Source organism: Hibiscus syriacus, unplaced genomic scaffold (genome assembly GCF_006381635.1).
Source record: "Hibiscus syriacus cultivar Baekdansim isolate YM2019G1 unplaced genomic scaffold, ASM638163v2 tig00005856_pilon, whole genome shotgun sequence".
NCBI lineage: Eukaryota > Viridiplantae > Streptophyta > Magnoliopsida > Malvales > Malvaceae > Hibiscus > Hibiscus syriacus.
Genome location: NW_024062067.1, coordinates 70,869 through 95,773, shown reverse-complemented (window position 1 = coordinate 95,773; position 24,905 = coordinate 70,869). Strand labels below are relative to the sequence as shown.

Genomic DNA, 24,905 nt, shown 5'->3' with positions numbered 1-24,905 from the left:
CTCGTGGAAACCATTTCAAAGGTGAGTAAGTTTTAGTTGGTGATTTATTGAAATTTTTGGCTTGGTTGTGGTCTTTGTCTATTATATAAGCTTAAGGAAAGCTTAAGGTTGATCAAAACTAAGAAATTAGTGAATTATTAATGGATTAGTAAAATGGGTTTTTAAGTAAAATTATGAAATATGGTTAGAAAATGGATTCTAATTGCATATTTAACTTGTCAATGGTCATATGAAATGATTTATAACATGATTGAAATTAGGTTATGATTTTTAGACTCAAGTGTTTTAGTGGGATTTTGGATGGCTATGAGTGTTAAAGTGATAAAAGTTAGTTTTGGTGAATGAAATTGAGTTTAAAGGCATAAACCGAGATATAAGTAGGATATTTAGGTAAATTTTTGTTAAATTTTGAAATAAAATGGTAATTTCTGGGCAAGGGTATCGGTACTAGAAGAACTGTACCGATACTTCATTGCAAAATCAGTTTGAGTTCAAGGAACAGTATCGATATTGATTGAAGGAGGTACCGATATTGAAAGGGGAGTATCGATACCAAGAGTAAGGTATCGATACCATTATCATGTTTGAAATTCCAGAATGCCAAAATGGTATCAGTACCGAAGTGGGTATCGATACCATAGAAGGGAAGTATATGTACTATAGTGGGAGTACCGATACTAAGGCGCCTGAAATGATAAACTAAGTGTTTCTTTCATCTTAAGTTATTATATGTGGTTATAAGCGATATGAATTGTGATATGTATTTTCCATTGTTCTTGTGTAGACATCAAACAATGTCAAATTCCAGACAACTTGACATTATAGATTATCGATCAAAAGTGATAAGGATTTCGATTAGGACTTCAATGAGACAAAGGTGAGTATAACTCATTTGTTTATATTCGATTTGAGGGCAGCTTGCGATAAGCCAACCTCAGTGTTTTCAATCGAAAACCTTTCAATTTCTTTTATGTTATATTTTACAATTATTTATTCAAGTTATATTACTTAAGCTATCATTTTAATAAGGTAACTAGTATGTTGTCCTTACTAATAGAATAGTGATTTGCTTTTAATAAATATCAGACTTTGAGGACTCTCGAAGTAAAGCGGTAGATAGGAATGAAGGTAGTAGTAACTCACCTGCCCCGAGTAAGCAAGGTGAGGAACAGACACATCAGGGAGTGCTTGTACAAGATCAAGGGACCTTTTTCTAGATATTGGACATGATTCTGACGCGTTTCCAACCATCGGCTCCCTCAGCTCCTAAAATGAATGTGGCTAAAGAGCTTAAAAGTCTGGGAGCATCTGAATTTAGAGGAGAAGTTGAGGGAATGTCTTATTACTGTAGATCTGTGGCTTAACGACCTTAAGATAATGCTTGAGAATCTCCATTGTTTTAAAATGGAGAAGTTGGATGGGGTAGTTTCGTTATTGCAATGTTAAGCTAGAATATAGTGGTCTAATGTGATTATGAGAGCTACAAGGGATCAGGTTACATGGTCGTTCTTCTTGGAAGAATTTAAGAACAAATATATTGGGAATCGGTTCATTCGTCAAATGAAACAAGAATTTATGAGTTTAAAGCAAGAAAATCGCACTGTGTATGAGTTCGAGTGCGAGTTTAACAAGATGAGCAGATTTGTAGAGGAATTGGTTCCTACAGAAAAAGACTCTTGTGAATGGTTTGTAGAGGGTTTGCACCCTCGATTGAAAGAGCTGATGTTAGCATTGAATCTCTCTTCTTTCCAAGAGGTAGTGAATTAAGCAAAAGCCCTGGAGCGAGCTCAAAATGAGAGATTTGTGGAGCAAAAGACGCAATTGAATAAGAGCATTGCAAGTGAAGAAAAGTCAAGGTTCAATTTTTTGATCTCAGACTAGATCAGAGTCAGTGGCATCCTCTGGTAGAGGATCAAATCCAAAGAAGAGCTAGACAGACTCATTCAGTGGTGTCAGGAGTGGAAAAGCCAAGTCAATGTCAGCAATGTGGAGAGTCTCAGGAGCTTGTTTTAAGTCTGAAGAGGTAGGACATTTTATTCGGGACTGCCCAATGATGATCGGAGAGCCTGCCCAAATAGAAAAATCCACTACTACACCTTTAAGAGGTAGAGGTCGAGGTCGAGGAAGAAATAAGTCTGAATCAACCGCTCAACCTGAAGTGGGCTCCACAGCTCGAGTCTACAACCTTAAGACCATTGAAGATTGTAATGATCCTGAAATCATTGTAGGCACTTTTCAAATAGTTGGTAAACTTGCTTTAGTTCTGATTGATCCAGGATCGAATTATTCTTATGTTAGTTGTAAATTGGTGAAAGACTTAAGAATTCAGTTATAACCTATTCGTAGCGAGGTGATTGTGACTAATCCATTAGGACATAGTGCTCGGGTGAGACATAGCTATCGAGGGTGTCCTATATGGATTCATGGAATTGAATTCCCTGCTAATCTAATGAAATTACCCTTTGACGAGTTCGAGATTATCCTAGGAATGTATTAGCTCTATCATTACCACGCCAATGTGGATTGTCGACTTAAGCTTGTTGTGTTGAGAAGTCTCAATGGATTGGAAGTTAGTGTGGTCAGTGAGAGAATCAATCCTTTAGCTAATGTGATATCGATGATGTCAGCTCGGAAGTTAATGCTACAAGGATGTCAAGCTTATTCACCAATGTGATTGATAATAGAGCTAAGGAAAGAAAGTTTGAAGATATTCTAACGATCCGAGAGTTCCCAAAAGTATTTCCTGATAAATTACTTGGATTACCTCCAGATAGGGAAGTTGAAATTCAAATTGAAGTTATGGCAGGAACAACACCGATTTCAATGGCTCCTTATAGAATGACCCCAAATGAACTAAAAGAGTTAAAGATTCGGTTACAAGAGCTTTTGGATAAGGAATTTATTAGACCTAGTATGTCACCTTGGGGTGCTCCAGTATTGTTCGAAAAGAAGAAAGATGGTTCGATGCTCATTTGAAGTGATTATTGACAGCTTAACAGGGTAACCATAAAGAACAAGTATCATCTTCCAAGAATCGATGATTTATTTGATCAACTCAAGGGAGCTGTAGTGTTTTCTAAAATTAATTTATGCTCTGGTTATGATCAGGTGAAGATATGAGAAAGAGATGTTCCAAAAACGGCGTTTAGGACTCGGTATGGTCATTACAAATTTGTATTAATGTCATCGGGTTAACTAATGCGCCTGCAGTGTTTATGGACCTTATGAACAGAGTTTTCCAACTGTACTTTGATCAGTTCGTGGTCGTTTTCATTAATGATATTTTAGTTTATTCGAAGACAATGGAGGAGTATGATGCCCATCTTCGTGTTATTCTTCAAACATTACAAGACAAAAAGCTTTATGCTAAGTTCTCTAAGTGCAAGTTTTGGCTAACTGAAGTGGAATTCATTGGTCACGTAGTTTCTCAAGAGGGGATTCGGGTGGATCCTCATAAGGTAAAAGATATTTTAGAGTGGAAATTCTGAAGAATGTGTCAGAAGTTCAAAGTTTCCTAGGTCTCGCAGGTTATTATCGAAGGTTTTCAACAAATTTTCGATGATATCTCTGCCTTTAACCAAGTTGTTAAGAAAATATGTGTCTTTTAATTGGACCTCTGATTGTTAAAAGAGTTTTGAAGCATTGAAGAAAGTTTTGACGGAAGTTCCTGTGTTAGTGCAACCGGAATCGAACAAGGATTTTACGATTTTTAGCGACGTTTCCCATAATGGTATGGGATGTGTATTAATACAAGATGGAAAAGTAGTCGCATATGCTTCAAGACAACCTAAGCCCCATGAGAAGAATTTTCTGACGCATGATCTTGAATTAGCAGCGATGACCTTTGCATTGAAAATTTGGCACCACTATTTATATGGTGAGCATTGTTACGTTTTCATATATCAAAAAAGTTTGAAGTATTTGTTGACGCAAAAGGAGTTCCATTTGAGACAAAGGAGATGGACTGATTTACTCAAAGACTATGATGCGATCATAGATTATTATCACGGGAAATCCAATGTAGTAGCTGATGCTTTTAGTCAGAAGACTTTTGTCGCTTTGCGTATGTTAGATGCTCGAATTGTGTTAAAGGACAATGGTGCGTTGATGGCCAAATTAAAGTTAAAATCGTTATTGTTAGAATGGATTCAGGAGTTGTAAAAGAGGGATGATAAGTGTTTAGCCTGGTTTGAGCAAATAGAAAAAAATGAAATCAAGGACTTTTAAGTAAAGTCTAATGCGTTATTATACTTCAAAAACATAGTTTGTGTTCCCAATGATGAAAAGTTGAAAAAATATATACTTTATGAAACTCATTGTAGTCCATTAACTATGCACCCAGGAGAAAATAAGATGTATCAAGATTTGAAATGATGTTTTTGGTGGCCAGGCATAAAAACAAACATTACAGAGTTTGTCCCAAAGTGCCTTATTTCTCAACAAGTAAAAACTGAACATCACGTGCCTTCGGAATTATTGCAACCGATCTAAATTCCTCAATGGAAATGAGATAGAGTTACGATGGATTTCGTAATGGGGTTACCTTTGTCACCCAATAAAAAGGATTCTATTTGGGTTATTGTGGATAGATTGACCAAAACAGCTCACTTCATTTATGTTCGAATGGATTATTCGATAGAAAAGTATGTGGAATTATATCTCAAGGAGATAGTTCGACTGTATGGAGTACTAGTTTCAATAATATATGATAGAGATCCAAGATTTACTTCAAGATTTTGGAAATCTTTGTAAGGGTCTTTGGGTACTCGATTGAACTTTAGTATTACTTTTCATCCTCAAACTGATGGTCAATCAGAGCGAACGATTCAGATTTGGAAGATATGTTAAGAGCATGTGCTATTGAATTTCATGGATCGTATGAAGTATTGTATGGAAGGAAGTATAAAACGCCACTTAATTGGTATGAATTAAAAGATCGGGAAGTGCATGGCCCAGACTTGATTAAAGAAGTTGAAGAAAAGTTTCAGGTAATCCATCACAATCTTAAAGTTGCATTAGACAGACAAAAGTCATACGCGGATTTAGAGAGGAAAGAAAATGAATTTCAAGTATGAAACAAAGTTTTCCTCAAATTATCACCTTAGAAGAAAGTACTCCATTTTGGGAGTAAAGGAAAGCTCAGCCCTAGATTCATTGGACCTTATGAAGTTTCAAAGCAAGTTGGACCCGTGGCATATCAGTTAATCTTGCCACCAGAGTTAGAAAATATTCACAATGTGTTCCATGTGTCTATGCTTCAGAGATATCGATCAGATCCTACGCACATCATAACTCCAGACGAGATAGAAGTTCAATCTGACCTGACATACGAGGAAAAACCGGTGCAGATTGTATTGTAAGAAATCAAACAGCTAAGAAACAAGATGATTTCGTTAGTTAAAGTTCTCTTGAGAAACCATAAAGTAGAACAAGTTACTTGAGAACATGAAGAAGATATGAGGAGACAATATCCTCACCTCTTTGTGTAATGAAAATTTGAGGACGAATTTTTCTTAAGGGGGAGAATTGTAACATCTCAAATATGGGGCAGTGACCAAATTATAAGAATTCAAAACTTAGTGGTTTCATTGGAATAACTTAAAAAGTTCAAGGATTTATTGTGGAATTTTGTGTATGACTTGATATCAAAATTTGATTATTGGAAGGGCATTGTGGTATTTTCACAAGAAGAATTTTTATCTTCCATTTTAAGATATATAAAACACGTGAAAGATAAGGCAAAAGTATGGAACCTTATTTATCTTCTTCATCCTTGCTCGTGGAAACCATTTCAAAGGTGAGTAAGTTTTAGTTGGTGTTTTATTGAAATTTTTGGCTTGGTTGTGGTCTTTGGGTATTATATAAGCTTAAGGAAAACTTAAGGTTGATTAAAACTAAGAAATTAGTGAATTATCAATGGATTAGCAAAATGGGTTTTTAAGTGAAATTATAAAATATGGTTAGGAAGTGGATTCTAATTGCATATTTGACTTGTCAAGGGTCAAATTAAAGTGTTTGAAGTATTAGAAATGATTTAAGAACATGATTGAAATTAGGGTATGATTTTTAGTCTCAAGTGTTTTAGTGGGATTTTGGATGGTTAGGAGTGTTGAAGTGATAAAAGTTTGTTTTGATGAATGAAGTTGAGTTTAAAGGCATAAAGGGAGATAAAAGTAGAATATTTAGGTAAGTTTTGGTTAAATTTCTAAATAAAAATGGTAATTTCTGGGCAAGGGTATCGGTACTAGAAGAACAGTACCGATACTTCAAGGCAAAATCAGTTTGAGTTCAAGGATCTGTATTGGTACTGATTGAGGGAGGTACCGATACTGAAAGAGGAGTATTGATATCAGGAGTAAGGTATCGATACCACTATCAGGTTTGAAATTCCAGAATGTCGAAATGGTATAGGTACCGAAGTGGGTATTGATACCATAGAATGGAAGTATCAGTACTGTAGTGGGAGTACCGATACTAAGGCGCCTGAAATGATAAACTAAGTGTTTCTTTCAGCTTAAGTTATTATATATGGTTATAAGTAATATGAATTTTGATATGTATTTTCGATTGTTCTTGTGTAGACATCGAACAAGTTAAAATTTTGGACAACTCGACATTATAGATTATCGATCAAAAGTGATAAGGATTTCGATTAGGACTTCAGTAAGGCAAAGGTGAGTGCAACTCATTTGTTTATATTCGATTTGAGGGCGGCTTGCGATAAGCCAACCTCAGAGTTTTCGATCGAAAACCTTTTAATTTATTTTATGTTATATTTTATAATGTTTTATTCAAGTTATATTACTTAAGTTATGCTTTGATGTTTATGTGTACATGATTATGAAAATGTGACATGTGAATATGTGTATAAGAAAACACTCGATGTGAAAGTTCCTATGTGAATAAGATACCCTTTGATTTATGAAATGATGAATAATTAAATGGTTAAAAGCCAAAGGTATATGTATGAGGATTAGAGGTATAGTTTGCATGCCAATAGTCGAGGGTTCTATGTGGTCCTTCGGGACAAATATGTGGCACTTCGGTGCAAATTATGTGAGCTGTGGTGATAGCATTAGTGCACAACCTCAAAGTACTCAAATACCTAGAGTTCTCAGTAGTATACATTGGGCATTTGAAAACAAAGTTATATAAATCGAATAAGGTATAAAAGAATACATTCTTGTTAGGAAAGGAAATTTAAATTCCTTACAAAATGTTTATATGAAATGAATAAAGATTTCGTTTTCAAAGTTTAATTTGACTCGTATTTGCCTCACTAAGTCAACGACTTAGTGTGTGATTGTTTCACATGTAGGTTAGAAGAAGTCTGAGGATTCAGGTTAGGCGAGGACAGTATACTCCCGCAAAGATTAGATCAAAACAAATTTAAATGTATGTTTCTTGTAAATTGTAAACTGTTGGCATGTACTACAAGTTAAATTGAAATGCTCTGATCTATTTTGTAAGCTTATACTTTTGTATTTATGTAAATTATTAAGTGTTTATTTAAATATTAATATGAGTTTTATTATTTGCTTTATTTTAAGAGTTCCATCATTTTAATACGAATAAAAATTTAAATTTTCCCTACTTTTTAATAGTCAATGATTTGAATAGTTAATGTGACACCTCAGATTCGTATCCGGGTCGGGTACGGGTTAGGGGTGTTATAACAGTAGCCTAGCCTAATGGCTAAGGCATGACACACCATCCCCTTTTATATAGGTTCAAAACCCACCGACCATACTTTAATTTTTTTTAACAAACTGATAATGTTCAAATTCAAATACAAGTTATTGGATTTTTAGGAAAATTCAAAAAACTGACATAAAACCTTAAGAAACTTTCAATTTGGTCTCTTAAAAAATTTAAGAAAACATTTGCCCCAACCTGACGGTGTGACATTTCCATTTAAGAACTGTGTTTCTATGGGGAGACGAAAATGTCCAACGGATTCAATAAAAAATAAAGAGGAGGAGCTCAATCAACTTATGACTAAAGAATTATCTCATCGTTCATCAACACTGGACTCTTGTGTATACAATATATGAACAATCATCCAATCATATCAACCTCACTTATGAAATGTTTGATAACACAATAGAACTCATTTAAGGTTACTTTAAATCTATTATCCTTCTATCAAAACTATAGAATAACTTTATATCACTTTTATTAAGGCGACTAAACGGATTACGACAGCTATAGAAAGTTCAACCCTTCTAATTTGAATAAAGGGTCATAGCTGGTGAGAACATCTTCACATGTCAAGTCCTCCCCACACCTCAAAGCCTTCGGAGAAATAACATTTTCATCAGTAGGATCCCATAATAACACCTCTGGAAAAGAAACCTCAAGGACTCCGAAAGACATGAAAAAAAGGTCTCTAGAGAAAGGACCTTGGATATCTAACATCCCTTGGGAAGTCACTACATGTTGACATGACTTCTGACATGCTCATGTGACCTACTAGAACCAAATTCATCACCACCTGACTGTATCCACGTAGCCTGCTGACCTACGAGTAGGCATCATATCTCTGCACCCTGACATTAATATTAAGAGTTACTATAAAACATCTCAACCAAAATCGAGAGAGGAAGCCACCTAGATGGAACCATCTCACTCGCACTTCTCCACTATCTCATCACAGAGACAAACAACATTGACACCAACCAACAATTGTTCTCTCATCGAATGTGGCTCTCTGTCTAAACTAGAAGGGGAATACCACCTATATCTAGCCTTCGTAACCCATATGGTCCCATCAACAAATGATACGGTGAGCATGGAACACCTCCTATCAGAAAATAATCAATTGAAATATACTCCAAAAGGAGAAATAATCATAAGTGAGGCCCTCATTATTTTGGAAAAATATCCAAAATATTGAAAGTATCTTATGGACTTTGAAGTTTTACATTTATTGATGGGGCCAAATAGTTATGATGTCTATAGGAGATTCACTCCTTCCAATTTGGATGGAGAATCGCAGTTGGTAAGAGAAAGGTTCTTGGCCAATGTCAATGTTCTTTGTCTCCATTATATGAGATAACAGAGAAGTGAGAATGAGGTGGTTTCATCTAGGTGGCCTCCTCTCTCTGATTTTGGTCAATAGATTTTATAGTGACTCTTAAAGTTAGTATTAGGTATAGGGATATAATGGATACTTGTAAGTTGGTAAGTCATGTGGATATGCCAAATAACGATGGATTTGGTTATGATAGGTCATGTGGACGTGTCGAAAGTCATATCAACATATCACGATTTCCCAAAAAAATCTTAGACATTCAAAGTCCTATTTTAGAGACAATTTCTTAATGTCTTTTGAAGTCCTCGTGATTTCTTCTCACTCACTCGAATTCGAATTTCAGTGCGTGGATTAGTATTGCTAATTGGTGGATGAGGTTTGTCTGTAGAGTAAACCCACAATCTGTGGAGGCCATTGTTGATACTGTATCGTTCGCATGGAAATTTATCGTACGGCATTTGAAGCTCGAAATTTGATTGAGATAAAGAAACTTGGGTAAAGCCACTGGTAGGCACGGCATTGGCCTTGAAGGAAATCAGCAGACTGAAACGCAGGCAAAGAAGCAAACGGAGTAGTGGAAACATAGTCATCTAACCTCTTAAAACAGCTGAATGGGATTGAATTGTGCTTTGTGCAAATTGAAGTTGCGTTTTCGGCATATTTATAAATAATGCGTTTTGTTTTCGACAAAATTGAAACAAAAGTATCAAAATTCGACAGAAAGTACAAATGGGGTGCCACTAAACGACAGTTTTGTTCCTTGGAGCATAGAACAACTGTAAGAGCATAGAGATTGCAGGGGACCAACACATGTCCCAAGCCATCCAAGTTCCTGTTTTATTTGGATTATACCATATCGTAATAACTTATTATATAAAGTATCAAACTAGTTCATCAGCAATGAACCCTACTGCGACAAGGAATTTGCCACATCGATCACAAAACGGTATCTGACATCAGATTTTGCTAGCCTTTCCATGGCAGTGTTGATCTCATCTATCCGAATCAGCTCGATATCTGCAGCTATATTGTGCTTGGCACAAAACTCTAGCATCTCCTGAGTTTCTTTCATCCCTCCGAAATCACTTCCTCCGACAAGTTTCCGTCCTGTGACCCAAAAATACGCATGTAAGGTTCTATTGTGTGTGTGTGTGTTTTCTGTTAAACTAAGACCCATACATTTGAGCCTGAAATTTAGACCCATCGTATGGAACACATATCGACTTATAGGCCAACAAGGACAGAAACATACCGGAAACTAAAGGAAAAACAGGCAATTCCAGTGGCTTATTAGGCAATCCCAAAGTGACCAATTTTCCATTCACTTTCAGCAGACTAAGCAATGGAAGTAGGGGATGAGCTGCAGACACTGTGTCAATTATATAGTCCATGCTGCCAATAGCTGACTGAAAAGTTCAAGGAGTAAGCACAAACTTGTTTAAAATATTTCAATTACCTGTCGCTTTAGTAGTGGATCATGATTAAATTGTTCAAACTGAGACATCAAGAGCGCCTTTAGTTCATCTAATTTGCAAATTCAATTAATCATGTACCTTGATTTTTGCAGGATCACTGGAAACGAGGAATGAGTCAGCCCCAAGCCTATCGATTGCTTCAGACTCCTTCTGAGCAGAGCTACTAATGACAGTGACTTTCAACCCAAAGGCCTTAGCAATCTTGACAGCAACATGACCAAGCCCACCAAGCCCGGCAACACCAAGATGCTTTCCTGCCTCTGTCATTCCATAATATTTCATAGGGCTGTACACTGTGATCCCTGCACATAACAATGGTGCACCCGCATCCAGTGGCAAGTTATCAGGAAACAATAGCACATAGCGCTGGTCGACCACGATCATATCCGAATAACCACCATAATTTTTTGTCCCATCTGGATTGTGAGAGTTATAGGTAAATATTAACCGAGGGCAATAGTTCTCCAGATCCTGCTGGCAGCATTCACATGTCTTGCAGGAGCCAACTAAAACTCCAACCCCAACGCGATCACCAACTTTGAATTTTGTCACATTCTTCCCTACTTTTGTAGCAACACCAACAATTTCATGCCTGCAGGGCAACACCATATGCAATACTTATGCACGTTCCAGTAAAATGGACTAGAAAGATAATAGCATCCATCCAACAACATCTACAAAATACACCATTTAATTAGGAACTCGGCTGAAAAGTTCCTAATCTGCAACTACTCAGAGGTTTGCGTTTGCTTGATCAGCTGACTTCATATTTTTGCTTTTTCAGAACCATTTTGTTTTTTCCTTCATTTGTCACCTGCCTTTTAGCAGCCTGGAATAATTTTAGCAGGGCTCCCACTTTCTTTTGATAAAATTATAGCATACATCCCTAAAAATGTTATTCTTCAACCATATGAATTACAATTTAAATATGACATTACAGCAAATAAGTCACGTGTAGGTGTACGATTAAGGTTAAGAAAGGGAATCACTGTGCACAATCTAAGAACTACGTATTTACTTGAAGTGGCTTGCTTTAATATGAAAATATCCACTCATTTATGTCAGATTAGGAACATTTATGCCCCGCAGCTGATCATCACTAGAAGGAAAATCAGTTTCAAATAGAAATTTGAAACTAGAGAAGAAAACTTGATAAAGCATCGGTCATTTGGCACTCTCCTATGAAAATAGAACTGATACATACTAGTAAAAACACTCTTTGCAGCAAGTAGCCTCTTAAGTGAAGGATTAGAAAATAGAAACTAAACTGTTAATAGTCTAAAAGAAAATATAATCTCAATGGATAAAGTAACCATAATCTAAACGGAAGAGTAAATATCATCTAGTATAATGTTTTAGAGGATTCACTGCAAAGAGAAGACGCTACTTAAATATGCACCTGGAGAAAAAAGGGTGAGGGTAGCATAAACCTAAACGATAATTAGAAACCTTCTTTTTTATGACATTTCTATTTTGTAATACCCTTTACTGCGTATGATTGCATAAACAAACATCAGTCATTTGTTAGTTGCCAGTCAATAGCTAACTTAAGCACCTCTACATAACACAAAGATTACAGGTCGATGGTGTTGTATCAGAAATAACACAAATAAAAAAGTAGAATAAACATCAACACATTAAAAACGCATCATAGCTAATAATTTGATCACTACAGATTAGCATCATAATTTACAATGCATGTAAGTTTAAGTATCATACCCAGGAACAATAGGGTAAGAGGTGAAACCCCAGTCATTTTTGAGAATATGCAGGTCTGAGTGGCACACTCCACAATAAAGAATCTTTAAAGTGACATCCTCATCACCATTTTCCCTGCAAAAGAAAATTGAATGAATTCATAACAAGTCAACCATCACCACTCGAATTATGTCTACTATAAAGACTGAATTGTTAATATCATAGTCCTCATGTTAGATAGCAGTGAGGTGAATGAAAAATCTCTCCTAACAAATAAAGCCTAAATTAGATGTTGGGTTACTTATCTCAAATATTTCGCCCACCTCCTCTCCTGCAAGACTATTGGAATTTAATACAAGTACTTGCAAATCCCATTCTACTGCAACTTTATGCTTCGACTTCTCTTAGTAACAAAAATAAAACAAAAAAACTAAAGCAATTTTCCTTTTATTGCGGTTTAACCATAGAATGATAGAATTGTTCTCTTAATAGTGTAAACCAATAATAAAGGAACATGTATTAAAAAAAATACAAAATTTTCTTATCTTGTTATTAATCATGAGTTAAGTTTATATTTTCATTGACGATCAGGCCAGGCAGAAGAACATGTTGAGTAAAAGGCTAAGAGAATAGCAGAAAAGAAAAAGGGAAATTGCTATTATGGAGAAAGAAGAGTACCTTCTGGAGAAATAGAAAGGGGAGAGGGTTCCGGATGGATCTGTAGCAGCCCAACCAAATGCTTTTTGTTGCTTATCTTCCTCTACTGTTTTTGCCATTGCCTTCCTCTTTTTTCCTTTCTGCTGCGTGCAAAAACACTGAGTGAATGACGCATTAGGCCTCTCTCACACTGCATTTAGCGAATTAAGTAATTTTGAATTTTTGTAGGGTCAATTACTGTATTGATCATTTTACTTTTATATTTGTACACTTTCTCTTACTAAATTTAAATATATTATGATTCGGTCACTTATTTTATCAATTTATTACATTTTGGTCACTTTTTCTGTACATTATTATATTTTGGTCACCAATCCATTAATGATAACGTAAAACTTTAGTTAAAAGGATTAACTATTGATAGGACCCTTAATTTTATATGAAATACTAATTTGACCTTAAAATTTATATAAAATGTTAATTGACTCATGAACGTTGGATAGAATATCAATTTGACTCCTGAATTTTAGGGTTGAGTAACGAAACCGAGAAAACTGAAAAACCGACACGAACTGAGTAAAACAGTTCAGTTCAGTTCGGGTTTACCTTTAAACGGTTCGGTTTTGGGTTGATTTAAAGAATCAATTCTATTGATTATGTTCGATTCGGTTTTTCCATATGGAACCCACTTGTTCCATATTGAACCGAATAGACAAATTTTTTTTGAATTTATACTTTCAAGTGAATTTTTCATTGAAAAACCGGCGAACCGAACATAACTGAAAAAACTGTATTACCGAACCGAACCGAAAAAATCGGTTTCACATAATTCGGTTTTTTAACCATTCGATTTCGGTTTAAATTTTAAAAACCGTTTATTTCGGTTCAATTTTTAGTAAAAAATCGAACCGAATACACCCCTACTGAATTTAACCAAAGTCTCTCATCCTCAGCCACCACTTATTACCGTCGTTGCATATCATTGTTGTTCACATCTTCAGTTGTCACCGACCGTCGACTATTGGACCTCAAAAATTCTAATTACACCTTTTTAAAACTACATAATTTATTAAATTGATGATAATTAAAAATAATAATAAATTCTTAATATTTAAAAATTGTATTAATAGAGTGTTGTCATACAATCATGTTATTGGGGTTCCTTTCATACGTTTGAGCAAGAACGACAAGATTTCACCTTAAAGGGGGTGAACTTATAAAATTTTAAGGAGAGAATTTATAGATTTTAAGGAATACGAAACATATTTTTAATAAAAAAATACAAACAAGGTACTTAAAATATTTATAGATTTTAAAATTTTTAGGAGGTAGGACCAACCCACTGGCTCCTCTAAGTCCATGTCTACGTTTGAGTTTCTTAGCATTACAAATGAAGCTTGGAATATTTTTTTTATCACTCAAGTGTTTGTTTCTATCACCCCGTGTAATTCCTTTTCTTGAAATTTTTTGTTTGGTATTTTAATAAAAAATAAATGCTTGCAGCTGGGGAGAACACACGAGCAGCTGGTTTATCTTCCAACGGAAAACACGAGGACTCTTGAATTCCGAAAGTCATGCGAAGCAGAGAAATCCAGGTGCAAATGATCTTCCGTTTTCTAAATGCCCGTCAATTGTTGTTAAAGGCTATAAATAAAATATTTTTTCGTTAACGAAAGCAACTCCAATAATTTTTTTTTTTAATTCCATAAGCAAAGTGAAAGTGTATTAAAAATTTATTTACCATTAATATAGTTTGGGTTAACTACTTCAAATACCACCAACCTTTAAGCATTGACTCGTTTATACCACAAACGTTTCAATTTTGTCAATTTTAGCACTAACGTTTACTTTTAAGTGCAATTATACCTTTGTCGTTAATGATTTAATGGAACGATGAGTTGGCAACGGCATATCGTGACGTTGCTGAAGTGGATGCCTCATCTAAACGACGTCGTTTTGACGTTTCTATTTTAATGCTCAAAATACCCAAAATGACGTCATTTTGCTTGAAAGGAATATTTTTCCTAGGGACTAAGCTGAAATTGTTCCCATTATTTTTTTCTCTTCTTCCTCCTACATATGCATCTCCTTTTCCATGGTTTTCTTGGCAACCAAACGGTCACCATCTGGCATCGTTTGGATTTCTCGCCGTTTTTCTCATCAAGATCGTTGTATCCTTTTTCGGTCACCATCTTCACTATGATGTTCATCGCTAAATCCGAGAACTTATCCTTTCATTTGAATGACAACAACACCTTTGTTCGCCGTAAAATCGGTGCATATGCTTTTGATGCATTCATCGGCAAATTTTGGACCATTGTTCTCGGATCCTTGTCAATTATCCTGGTATATATATATATAGGGTAAACTACTTCAAATATCACTCACCTTTAGGCTCGGGTTCGTTTATGCCACAAACATTTCAATTTTGCCAATCTTAACACTAACGTTTAAGTTTAACTGCAATTATGTCACTCCGTCGTTAATGTCTTAACGGCATGATGACATTGCACCTCCACGTCGTGACGTTGATAACGTGACTCCCTTACCAAAATGACGTCATTTTGGCATGACTGTGTTGGTGCTAAAAAACCTCTAAACCAAAACGGCGTAGTTTAGTTTGAGAAAATTTAGTAAATAATGCATTTGAAGGAATTTGAACCCATAACCTTTGGTTAATACTTAACCACTATGCCAACTCAAATTTTTTGATATAATTATGTAAACATAATATGCATAACATGAGTCAGCATTCCAAAAGTTACTGTCTAAAAAACCCATGACATTATTAAAATTCCCAAAACATAACCTTAAATTCCAGAAAATCTCAAAAAAAACTCCTAAATTCCTAAAAATCTCAAAAAATCATAAACAATCCCGTGCCTAAAGGTGAGTGGTATTTGAAGTAGTTTACCCTAATTTTTAAGTATACTTATTATAGTTTATTTTATTATAGTATATATTATATTCGAAATATGATAATTTAATCATGATGAAAACTATTAATATCAAATTGTTTACTTTTGAATGCACATAATAAATTTTATTTGACTTATTTCAAATATTTTTAACCACTTAAACATATATAATTTAATTATCAACCCTAAAAATAAACTTTTAAGATATTGATCTTAATTGCACTAATTAGAAAAATGTTCTTAACCACTTAATTATAAAGTTTACAGAATAATCTGGAACTTTCAGTGGACTAATATAATTAAACTTAAAAATCACTCTGGAAATTTCCAAAATAAAAGGAGTAGAAATTAGACCTCATTTTTAACAATTTCGGTTCATGGACTAAATTGCACATTTTGTAAAACTGGGCAGAAAATAGATTCCAAACAAACACACTGTTTTCGACTTAAAACACGAGATTAACCCTCCTAATGACCACAAAATTAAATCTAATCACTTATAATATTTTACCAATTATTTTAACACATTAAAATTAAATTAGAATCATTAAAACAACATAAAAATTCAAGATGTTCATGTTATTTAATATACATTAAGCACAAACACTATTGATGTCACTTCTGTTATTGACTCCAAATGAACATTTAGAACATGCTTAATATGGAATTAAATCAATAACACAAGTTCAATGTATCAAACTGTTCAAATATATTTTGTTATTGACTCCCTAAATTTTTTGGGATTTTTAGGAATTTAAGAGTTTTTTGAGATTTTCTGGAATTTAAGGTTTTTTTGGGAATTTCAATAATTTCATGGGTTTTCTAGAAAGTAACTATTGGAATGCTCATGTTATGTATATTATGTTTATAGAATTACATCAAAAAATTAAGTTGGCATAGTGGTTAAGTATTAACCTTTATTTCAAAAGTTTATGGGTTCAAATCCCTTCAAATGTATTATATACAAAAATTTCTCAAATAAAACTATGTCTTTTTGAGGTTTTTTAGAACCATCCATTCATGCCAAAACGATGTTGTTTTGGTGAGGGAGCCACGTCAGCAATGTCACGACGTGGAGGTGTCATGTCATTGTGTCATTAAGCCATTAACGGTGGAGTGGCATAATTACAGTTAAACTTAAATGTTAGTGTTAAAATTAACAAAATTGAAACGTTGGTAGCATAAACAAGTCCGAGCCTAAAGGTGACTGGTATTTGAAGTAGTTTACCCATATATATATATATATATATCCTTGTAATGTCATGCATGTTTAACTAAATTTCAAATATACTATCTGAACATAATCAATAACATGTGATTTCAACCATTGATCGTGTAACACCCCAAATATCAGGTCAGTGACCAATATGTAAGAATTTAAAATTAAGTGGTTTAATTAAAATAAATTGAAAAGTTCAAGGATTTATTTTGGAAATTTTGTTTAGTACTTGATATCAAAGTTGGAATATTGGAAGGGCATTATGGTATTTTCAAAGGATGGATTTTTATTTTCCCTCTTTAAGGGATATATAACACGTGGAAGATAAAGAAAAATTTGGAACCATTGTTATCTTCTTTATCGTTGCCGTGAGCTCCATTTCAAAGGTGAGTTGATTTTAAGTTGTTTGTTCCTTGAATTTTTAGTTGGTTCTTGTTCTTTGGGGGATATATAAGCTTAAGGAAAGCTTATGGTTCAGTAAAACTAAGAGATGAATGAATTATAGATAAATTTGTAAAATGGGGTTTTAAGGGATATGTTGATATGGTTTAGTTTTTGGATTTCTATGGATAAATTTGACTTGTCAAGGGTTTAATTAAGAAGTTAGAAGTATTAGAAATGATTTAGAATATCATTGAAATTATGGTATGATTTTTAGTCTCAAGTGTTTTAGTGGGATTTTGGATGGTTAGGAGTGTTAAAGTGATATAAGTTGGTTTTGATAAGAGTAATTGAGTTAAAAGGAATGAAAGGAGATAAAAGTGGGAGATTTTGGTGAGTTATGGTTAATTTTCAAATTGAAATAGGTAATTTTTGGGTAAGGGTATCGGTACTAGAAGAACAGTAAAGATACTTCAAGGCAAAAATAGTTGAATTTGAGGAATAGTATCGATGCTGATTAAAGAAGGTATTGATACTAAAATGGGGATATTGATACCAAGATTAGGGTATCGATACTATTATCAAGTATAAAATTTCAAAATGCTAAAATAGTATCGGTACTGAAGTGGGTATAGATACCATAGAAGGGAAGTATTGGTACTGTAGGAGGGGTACCAATACTAGTGTGCCTGAAATGGTGAACTTGGTGTTTCTTTCATTTTAAGTTATTAATGATTGGTTAATAGCAATATGAACTTCGATATACATATCGATTTCATTATTGTGCAGACATTAAAAGAAGACAAATTTCGGACGATTCGACGTTATAAGTTATCGATCAAGATTGATAAGGATTTTGCTAGAACTTACATGAGGCAAAGATGAGTGTAATTCATTTGTTTTATATTAGATTCGAGGGAGGCTTGCGATAAGCCAACCTCAGAGTTTTCGATCTAAAACCTTTCTATTTCTTTTATGTTTTATTTTTATAATATTTTATTCAAGTTATGTTTCTTAACCTATGTTTTGATGTATATATGTATATGATTATGCAAATGTGATATGTGAATATACTTATACGAAAACGATCGATGTGAAAATACCTATGTGAACAAGATACACTCTGAATAATGAAACGATAAATAATTATGTGGTTAACAACCCAAGGTATATGTATGAGAATTAGAGGTATAGTTGGCATGCCAAGAGTCGAGGGTTCTATGTGGTCTTTCGGGACAATTCTGGTCCTTGGGACAATCCTGGTCCTTGGGATAATCCTATGTGGTCATTCGGGACAAACCTATGTGATCCTTCGGGATAAATATGTGGCACTTCGGTGCAAATTATGTGAGATGTGGTGACAGAATTAGTTCACAACCTCAATGTACTCAAATACCTAGAGTTCTCAGTAATATACATTGGGCAATTGAAAACAAAGTTATATGAAACGAACAATGTATACAAGAATCTATTCTTGTTATGAAAAGAAATTTGAATTCCTTATGATATGTTTTTATAACTTGAATAAGAAATTTTAGTTTATAAAGTTTTATTGACTTGTATTTGCCTCACTAAGTCAACGACTTAGCGCGTGATTGTTTCACACATATGTAGGTTTGAAGAAAGCAGAGAGTTAAAACTAGGCAACGACAGCATACTCCCTCAAAAGATCAGATCAGGCCAATTTAAATCGTATGTTCTTATTATTTCGTAAATGGTTGGCATGTATCATAAGTTTTAACTTGTAATGCTCTGATAAGATATTTAATCAAACAGTTTTTGTATTTATGTAAATTATTAAGTACTTGATTTAAATGTGAATGTGAGTTTTCATTATTTACTTTAATTAAAGGGTTCCACCATGTTAATACATATAAAAGTTTAAATTTTCCACTACTTTTTAAGAGTAAATATTTTGAAAAGTTAATGTGGCACCTCGGATTCATATCTGTGTCGGGTACAGGTTGGGGGTGCTACATATCACTAGGGAATGATAATCATGATTGACGAATTTACTTCCACCTCTGCACCCTCCGCCGTGTGCTAACGAGGAACTACAACTCGGCCAATACATATCCCACAACAACACCCAACTCAGCGTTTTGATTATCAAAATATTCTAGTTATCCATCGGAAATGGTGGAATCAAACCTTGTTGTGTTCTCTTCACCATCGATCAATCTTATTTGACGACTGAAGAAGGGTGAAAAGAAAACAGGAGTTTCTAGAATTTATACTACACCACTCAAACGGTCATCTTGATGATCACTCAAACGGTCGTCTTGATGATCGCTCAAACTACTGTGGTTTATATCCAAAATGATATTAGCTGGGCATTAGGGCTTGGGATCCCAATGCTTTGTTTGGTCTTCGCCATTGTTTTGATCTTTATCGGAGCAAGACTTTTTGTATATATATAAAGCCCGAAGGAAGTGTTTTCGGCAGCATTGCACAATTGTTCGTCGTTGCAAACAAAAAATACAGACTCTATCTTTTTATTGATGGAGTCGATGGCTGATTTTACTACGACCCTTCATTGAGGAGAAGTTCTCGGATTTAGCGATGAACAAAGGTGTCGCTGTCAAATGGTGAATGTTTGGTTACCAAGAAAACCATGGAAAAGGAGATGCATATGAAGATAAGGAGGAAGAAGAGAAAAAAATTAATGGGAAATTTTGAGTTAGTCCCGAGAAAAAATATTCCTTTCAAGAAAAACGACGTCATTTGGATCTTTTGAGCATTAAAATAGAAACGTCAAAATGACGTAGTTTAGACGAGGCATCCACGTCTGCAACGTCACAATATGTTGTTGCCAAGTCACCGTGTCGTTAAATCATTAATGGCGAAGTGACATAATTGCATTTAAAAGTAAATGTTAGTACTAAAATTGGCAAAATTGAAACGTTGGTGATATAAGTGACTTAACGCTTAAAGGTTGGTGGTATTTGAAGTAATTAACCTATATAGTTTACCCAAATTAAAACGTTACTAATGAATAAGACAAAAAAATTAGAGAGGGTAGTAAGAGTTGGACCATGTAAGATGGTTTATCTTTAAATCCTTTGTCTAGTGTATTACACATCCTAATATTTTTAAGGGTTGGGGAGAATCAATCGAGGGGTGGAGGGAAGTTTAGCACAAACCCAACCACTGAGTCAAGTCCATACATTAGTTTAAGGTAGACAACACATTGTATATATTTATATCTTTGTGTATAAATATTTAATTTAAATTAATAATATTTTATATATCTTTAGAAATATATTTTATTTTTATCTTAACTTATTAAATATATTTTATTATTAACTTAATTTAAGATTGTTTTATTATTTTTTTAATTTAAAATATGTATTTTATTGTTATCTCCGCTTAAATATATATTTTATTCTTATTTTAATTTAAAAATATGTTATTTTATTTTTAATTTATAAATATTTTTAATTTTTTAACTTTTTCAAAAATATTAAAAAAATTTGTGTTACTGATTTAAAAATATTTTTTAAATTACGATAAAAATAAAATATTTTTTATGTTAACATAAGAATAAAATATACATTTTTAAATTAAAAAATAATAATAAAACAATCTTAAGTTAAATTAATAATAAAATATATTTAATAAGTTAAGATAAAAATAAAATATATTTTTAAAGATATATAAAATATTGTTAATTATAAGTTAAATATATATACACAAAGATACAAAATATATATATAGTGTTATCTACTTTGAACCAATGTTTGGACTTGGCTTGGTGTTGTTTTGTGCTAAAATTTCCCTCTACCGCTAGATCGATTTCCCCTAGTCCTAATTTTGCTTGGTTTTTTTTTCTTTAAATCAGAGGGTGATGACATATGGCACTATTTGATTGGATGAGTAAATTTATTTTAATTTATAAAAAATATAACTAAATTGAAAGGATATATAAACAATAAGAATCAGATGTTGAATTATACCAAAATACTTAACAGCCATGTCAGCATTTCCTTAAACTGATAATGGCTAGTGGCTTGAATGACTAAAATTAAATAATTAGGTGGTCTGATTGACAAAGTTGAAAGATTCGTTGGCAAAAGTAAAAAGGAAAATAGTTAAGTGGCCAATGGTATAGTTTACCCTATTTTTAATTAATGGGTCACTCAACTAAGATCAATAGGAATTATTGAACAAAATTAACCCTAATTTTCATATTAAATATAATAAAAATAATATGAGATAATTAATGATTGGAAATAAATAATTTAAATACTGTTATTAAAAAATATTTTTTTATATCGTGTATTAATATTTAGTTTAGGGTATATTGCTATGGTCTTTTATCCTTAAAAAATTAAAGGATTCTGTCTCAACTAAATGTGTATTTTTTATCAGAATGTAATGAGACCACGTGTAGTTGATAAACTTCATATATTTTTTATGAAAAATCACAATTGTTAAATAGATGCATAATTTTTACGTTGAAAGATTTTAAAAAAATTATATGATAGGTACGTTGTTAATAATTAAATTTTTTTAATAGATATTATTGTAACACCTTAAATTCCGAGTTAAGAGTTCGGACAAACCCGAGAGGGTCCTAGATTAAATAAATAAACTTATTTGAAGGCTTGTTCCAATTTGAGTTTGGTTTGGAATTGGGTTGAGCCCAATATATGATAAAAAAGGGTAATTTTATTATTAGGATGAAAGAGGAAGGACTAGAAGAGCAATTAATTCATTTTTTAGAACTAAAGATGAAAATCATTAATTAAAGATGATATCACATTGGTTCCCCTACCTTTTTATCCCACCAAACACTCTTCCCTTGTCTCCTCTCTCTTTTTTTCTTCTTCTCCTCCTCCAAAGATTGAACAAAGGTGAAAGCTTTTAGATTTGTAAGCCTAGTTTGGTTTTGCAATGGTAAGAATATTCATCCTCACTTCTCAAGCTTTAATTTAAGCCCTCAACCTCAAGTTTTGGCCATAAAAATAAAAAAATAGGTTTTAAAGGGGTTTAAGAAACCACGTGATTTCCAACTCGTTTTTAGCGGATTTAAGTTTTAGGAAGTGTCCTTCAAAAAAATAAGTTTTAAGAAGTGTCCTTAACTTCAATCCATGCTCTTAGATGAGTTAGTAATTCATTTTCTTGCCTTTGATTAGTGAAAAAAGTGGGATAAAGCTCCAAGACTATAGGGAAGGAGAAACTGACCATTGGTTGATTTGAAGGCATTCTCAGCAGCTAGGAGACTTAGGTAACACATTCACAACTCTTTCATACCATTTGTGAGTCATTAGAATGCATTTTAGCTTAAGAGTTGAGTTATGAGGTATGATTGAGTATCCATGGTAGATAACACGTTTTGGTGTTTTTAGTATGTTATAAAACCCTCTTTTATATCAAATAAGACTTTAATAATGTTTGGGGACCTCACTAGGGCATCTTGGGTAGCATTAGGAGTCAAATTCGTGCTCAAATAGGGCATTTTGGGCATGAGTATCGGTACTGGAAGAACGATGCCAATATTATTATTCAGCTAGAGTGAAAGTAAGGGAGTTTTGGGAAAGGAGTATCAATACCTATTCAAGGAGTATCGATACTGTAGGACCAATTTCGATACCCACAGGGTGGTTTCGATACCAGGGGAACAAATCAGATTCCAGTAGCCATTTTTTGTATCAGTACTCAAGGTAGTATCAATACCAATGGTAGAGTATCGATACTACCAATAGGGGTATTGATACCGAGGTATTTTTTCAAAACATCGAAACCAAATTTAATATCGATACCCTGGTAAGTATCAATACCCTAGATCGGGAGTATCGATACTCGGTCTGAAAGTATCAATATTACCTTTTCCCCAAATAAAATTTGCTGTAGAGTATTGATACTCAAGGGTTAATACCGATACCAAGAGACCTAGTGTCGATACTATCATACATTTTAGGGAAAGAATTTCATGGGATCTAGAAGAGGTATTGAGGTACCCAAGAACTCCATATTTACTCCAATATAAAACTACAAGTGATAATTATATTAATAATCAATTGAAGCTAGAAATAATAATTATCTAGGATGATATAAAACTAGCATTGGTTGACGCTAGGGAAAATAATCAGGACACTCGAGTTACTTTAATAAATGCTATAGTTTTGAGAAATATAATTTGTCTGGATATCCTTAGGTAGTGTGCGAGACTCTTTAAAATGACTAATTAGGGCGCAAGCCCCGAACACTCTCAATGAGTGGATTAGTCGAGGGTTGAGTCTGATGTAGAGATTTTGGACCTCACCTTAGGTAGACTAGAGGGGTGTGTGAGTTCTGAGATGTTGAACCCTCAGCCACACCATGATGTCTACCCTAGAGTAAAGTATACGAGTATACTCACTATTTTATTGCACTCAATAGCATGAGCATTTAATGAACACTTTTAGTATGGTTTAGTTGTTAGTGTGGCACTAAGCTAGTGAGCTCAACGTTCAGAATTTGTTTCCGTGCACTAGTATCTAGGATGAGCGTTCGATGAGCTTACAACACAACAAACATCCACTATAACAAAATAAACTTTTAATGGTGTTTCTTACGACGTTTTAAAACCAAACACCATTAATTTTTGTACATAACGCAACGTTTATGGAAAAAATGCCACAAAATAACAACATTAGCGACGTTTACGATATAGTGTCGTAATATTCATGTACCTGTCATGGTGTTTTTAACAAAAACACCTCAATAGACAAGTATAAAACGGTGTTTTTAGGTAAATGCCACTACAACTCGTACTTTAGTGACGTTTTTGTAGAAAACACCGTAATTTCATGTTACATTAGTGGCGTTTTTGTAAAAAAAAAAGTCACAATTTCATGTTATATTAATAGTGTTTGTTTAGGAAATGCCGCAAGTGTTCAATAATTTAAATTATCCGGTTCTAAATACCTAATTTTTTCATTGCCATTTTCCTAAATTTTTCTTTCAGTTTTTCCTTTATCTCAAGTTGGGTTTCTTTGAATTTTCAACTCTAGGCATCAAGTATCAATCTTTCTTCTTTTTGGATTGAATTGAATAAAAATTCTAGCATCGCCTAAGGCATCGAGGACTTAAGAACATTGTTAATCCTCATTAAAATTCTTGTGTTCTTTTTATTTTCTTTACTAGGTTATTCAATAATTGGTATCAGATGTCAGGAGCCAAATTCGAAGTTGCAAAATTCGATGGTCAAGGTAACTTCGGATTATGGCAAACAAGGGTGAAGGATTTGTTTGCGTAGTAAGGGATCCTGAAGGCTTTGCGACCTACAAAGCCAGCGTCGATAGACGAGGAAGATTGGGAAGAATTGTAGCAGCGAGCGGCAGGAACTATACGATTATGTTTGGCAGACGAGGTCATGTATCACGTCATGCATCTGTCATCTCCAGATGAAATTTGGAAGAAGTAGGAAAGTCAATTTATGTCCAAATCCTTAACGACTAAACTGTATCTAAAGTAACAGCTGTATGGGCTGAAGATGCAGGATGATCATGATTTGGCGTAACACGTGAATGTCTTCA

General features: G+C 33.8%; 1 protein-coding gene across 1 annotated transcript; it reads right to left on the bottom strand.

Annotated features, from left to right (window-relative positions):
- Window positions 1–9,715: 9,715 nt before the first annotated feature.
- Window positions 9,716–13,014, bottom strand: LOC120199972 (probable cinnamyl alcohol dehydrogenase 9). Its single transcript, XM_039200925.1, has 5 exons — window positions 12,886–13,014; window positions 12,229–12,342; window positions 10,588–11,101; window positions 10,287–10,440; window positions 9,716–10,141 (listed from the first exon to the last, which is right to left on the bottom strand). Exons 1-5 carry the CDS (start codon window positions 12,981–12,983, stop codon window positions 9,942–9,944), a joined length of 1,080 nt encoding a protein of 359 aa, XP_039056856.1. The 5' UTR covers window positions 12,984–13,014; the 3' UTR covers window positions 9,716–9,941.
- Window positions 13,015–24,905: the final 11,891 nt, after the last annotated feature.